We start from the raw sequence: 2,297 nt of genomic DNA on the forward strand, positions 1-2,297 counted from the left end.
TTTTTTGCTACTTTGGCTTTTAGCTAATGCTCTGCTTCCTTTAGGTAGATCAGCTAAAAGAAGCGAAATGCTAGCTAAAAGTACCACAATATTAACCGAAAGAAGCAGAACACGAGTTAAAGCCCAAAGTAGGAAAATGCTAACGTAGCAGAATGGTAGTTAAGTAGAAAAGAACTAACAAAAAGTAGCTAAAAGGTAAGAGTAGCTAAACACGAGTTAAAACATGTACAACACCAAGTAAAAACAAAAGTATCAAAAGTCTAGTTTAAATTACCAGAACAATAATTAAAAGGAAAAAAAATACTTACCAGACGTAGCAAAACAGCTAAAAGCAGAAAGAAGCAGAACACCAGCTAAATGCTAAAAGTAGCTAAACTTGACCCAGAAGTGTCTCAAGACGACTAAAAATAGAAGAGATATGCATTTATAAAGTTAAATATTTTGAAAATATAACGTTAACGAGCTGAACGTTTTGATTTATGAACAGCTAAAATAGCTAAAAGTCTGCTGAAGTAATAGTGAAAATGAGTCAGACGTGAAGTGGTTTGTCCTGGAAAGAAGCGAGCCGAGGCTCAGTGTGACGGAGGATACATTTCGGCTACTAACAGCTTGTCCTGTGCTCTAACGCCAGTGTGGTGCTGCTGGGCCTCGCCGCTCACCCGACAGGTAAGACCGATCCTTCAGCTTGTAATCACACAGCTAAAATCACAGGGTCATACCTCGTTCTCTTCCCTGCAGGTGACCTCACCGGTGCCTTAGAGTTCCCGTCTCTTCAGTCCCGCGCTTTTCACTGCGGCTGCTGCGCCAGGTGAAACATACCCAGCAGGGAATCGAACCGTGCACCTCCTGTTTTTAATGTAACCGTTTCTAGATCCGAGCTGAAACGTGGCTGTTGTTTCCTCCTGCAGCGCTCTGCTGGGGTTTTTCTTACTCTTGGCCACGGTCAGACTAAAACGCGGGCCGTCCGTCGAACTCTTCAGGGTCTGGGTGTTTTTGTCCAAGGTAAACAAACACACCGGAGACAACGGCCCTGGGTTTGGATTAAAAAGTTAATTTTCTTCCCGTCGTCTCCCAGGTCATTGCCATGGCCCTCTCCCCTTTCATCTTCAACATGGACGGTAACGCCACGTCGCTGTTCTGGTGAGGATTTTATCATTTTTATAACATTCGAGTTTCTAGTTTACCCGTTCGTAACTCAGTTTGTTTGTTTGTTTACAACAGTGTGGTCATCAGCCACGTGGGCGAAGCTCTGCTGATATATTCAGAGAAAGACTCACAACACTGACGAGAAAACGTCCGATGTGTTAAACAAGTTTGCCTTTTTCACGTTTTTTTACTTCTCCGTACTCCGACAATCTGCTGCAGAATAAAAAAAACCTGCTTATTTATCGACGGCTGCTCTGTCTCGTTTGTGTTACAGTTTAGCTGCAAGAAAAAGCTGAAGGTAATCTGAAAATAGACTGAACAAGAGAAATTACATTTACTGTGAAAATGCAGTGTGAAGGTTTATAGCAGAAGAACTTGCTGAAATTAGCTAAAAAAAACATGCTGAAATGGAAGAACAAGCCTAAATTAACAGATGAAAGCAGAGGGAGCACATATTGCTGAATTAGGTTTAAAAAAGCAGAAATGAGCACAGAAATTAGGAAGTTAGCAAAAAAGAAAAGAAAAAAAGGCTAAAAAAAGCACAAAAAAAAATTGAAAGTAGCTGCAAAGGCAGAAAGAAGCATAAACTACCAGAAGTAAGCGGAAAGAGCTGAAATAAGCTAAACAATGTGGAACTAGCTGAAAATGATAAAATAAGCATCAAAAGAACTAAATAGTAGCTGAAATATCATAGCAGAAAAAGCTGAGCACAAGCTGAAAATAGCAGAAATTAACATGAAAAACTTGAATATATCTGCAAACAGCTGAAATTGGCTAAAAATGTGAAAAAGCTAGCTGAAAATTTAGAACGAGCTTAAATTAGCAGAAGCGAGCAGAAAGAACACGTTTGCCCGATTAGGTTGAAAGAAGCAGAAATTAACACCAAAAAGTGTGAATGATCTGAAAAAGGCTGAAATTTGCAACAACAAAAACAGCTGAAAAGTAGCTTAAACAGCAGAAAGAAGCTTAAATTACCAGAAGGAAGTGGAGAGAGCACATTTTTGTTGAATTCGATTGAAAAAAAGGTGAAATTAGCTGAAATTTGCATAAAACAGCTAAATGTCTGAAAAACTGAAATAAGCTGAAAGGAGCACAACAGGATGAAAGTAGCACAAAAAACTTAAATTTATCAGAAAACAGCTGAAACAAGC

At 39.4% G+C, this 2,297-nt stretch overlaps 1 protein-coding gene across 1 annotated transcript; it reads left to right on the forward strand.

Annotated features, from left to right (window-relative positions):
* Positions 1-631: 631 nt before the first annotated feature.
* Positions 632-1,508, forward strand: LOC119429874 (transmembrane protein 241-like; the record flags this gene model as incomplete). The annotated part of the gene is made up of 5 exons (XM_037697397.1): positions 632-666; positions 739-808; positions 909-1,002; positions 1,076-1,140; positions 1,222-1,508. Coding segments are annotated over 5 exons (328 nt in total), but the record flags the coding sequence as incomplete, so codon positions are not given.
* Positions 1,509-2,297: the final 789 nt, after the last annotated feature.

Source organism: Nematolebias whitei, unplaced genomic scaffold, assembly GCF_014905685.2.
Source record: "Nematolebias whitei isolate Nwh7 unplaced genomic scaffold, NemWhi1 Nwh_scaf_9629, whole genome shotgun sequence".
NCBI classification, from domain to species: domain Eukaryota; kingdom Metazoa; phylum Chordata; class Actinopteri; order Cyprinodontiformes; family Rivulidae; genus Nematolebias; species Nematolebias whitei.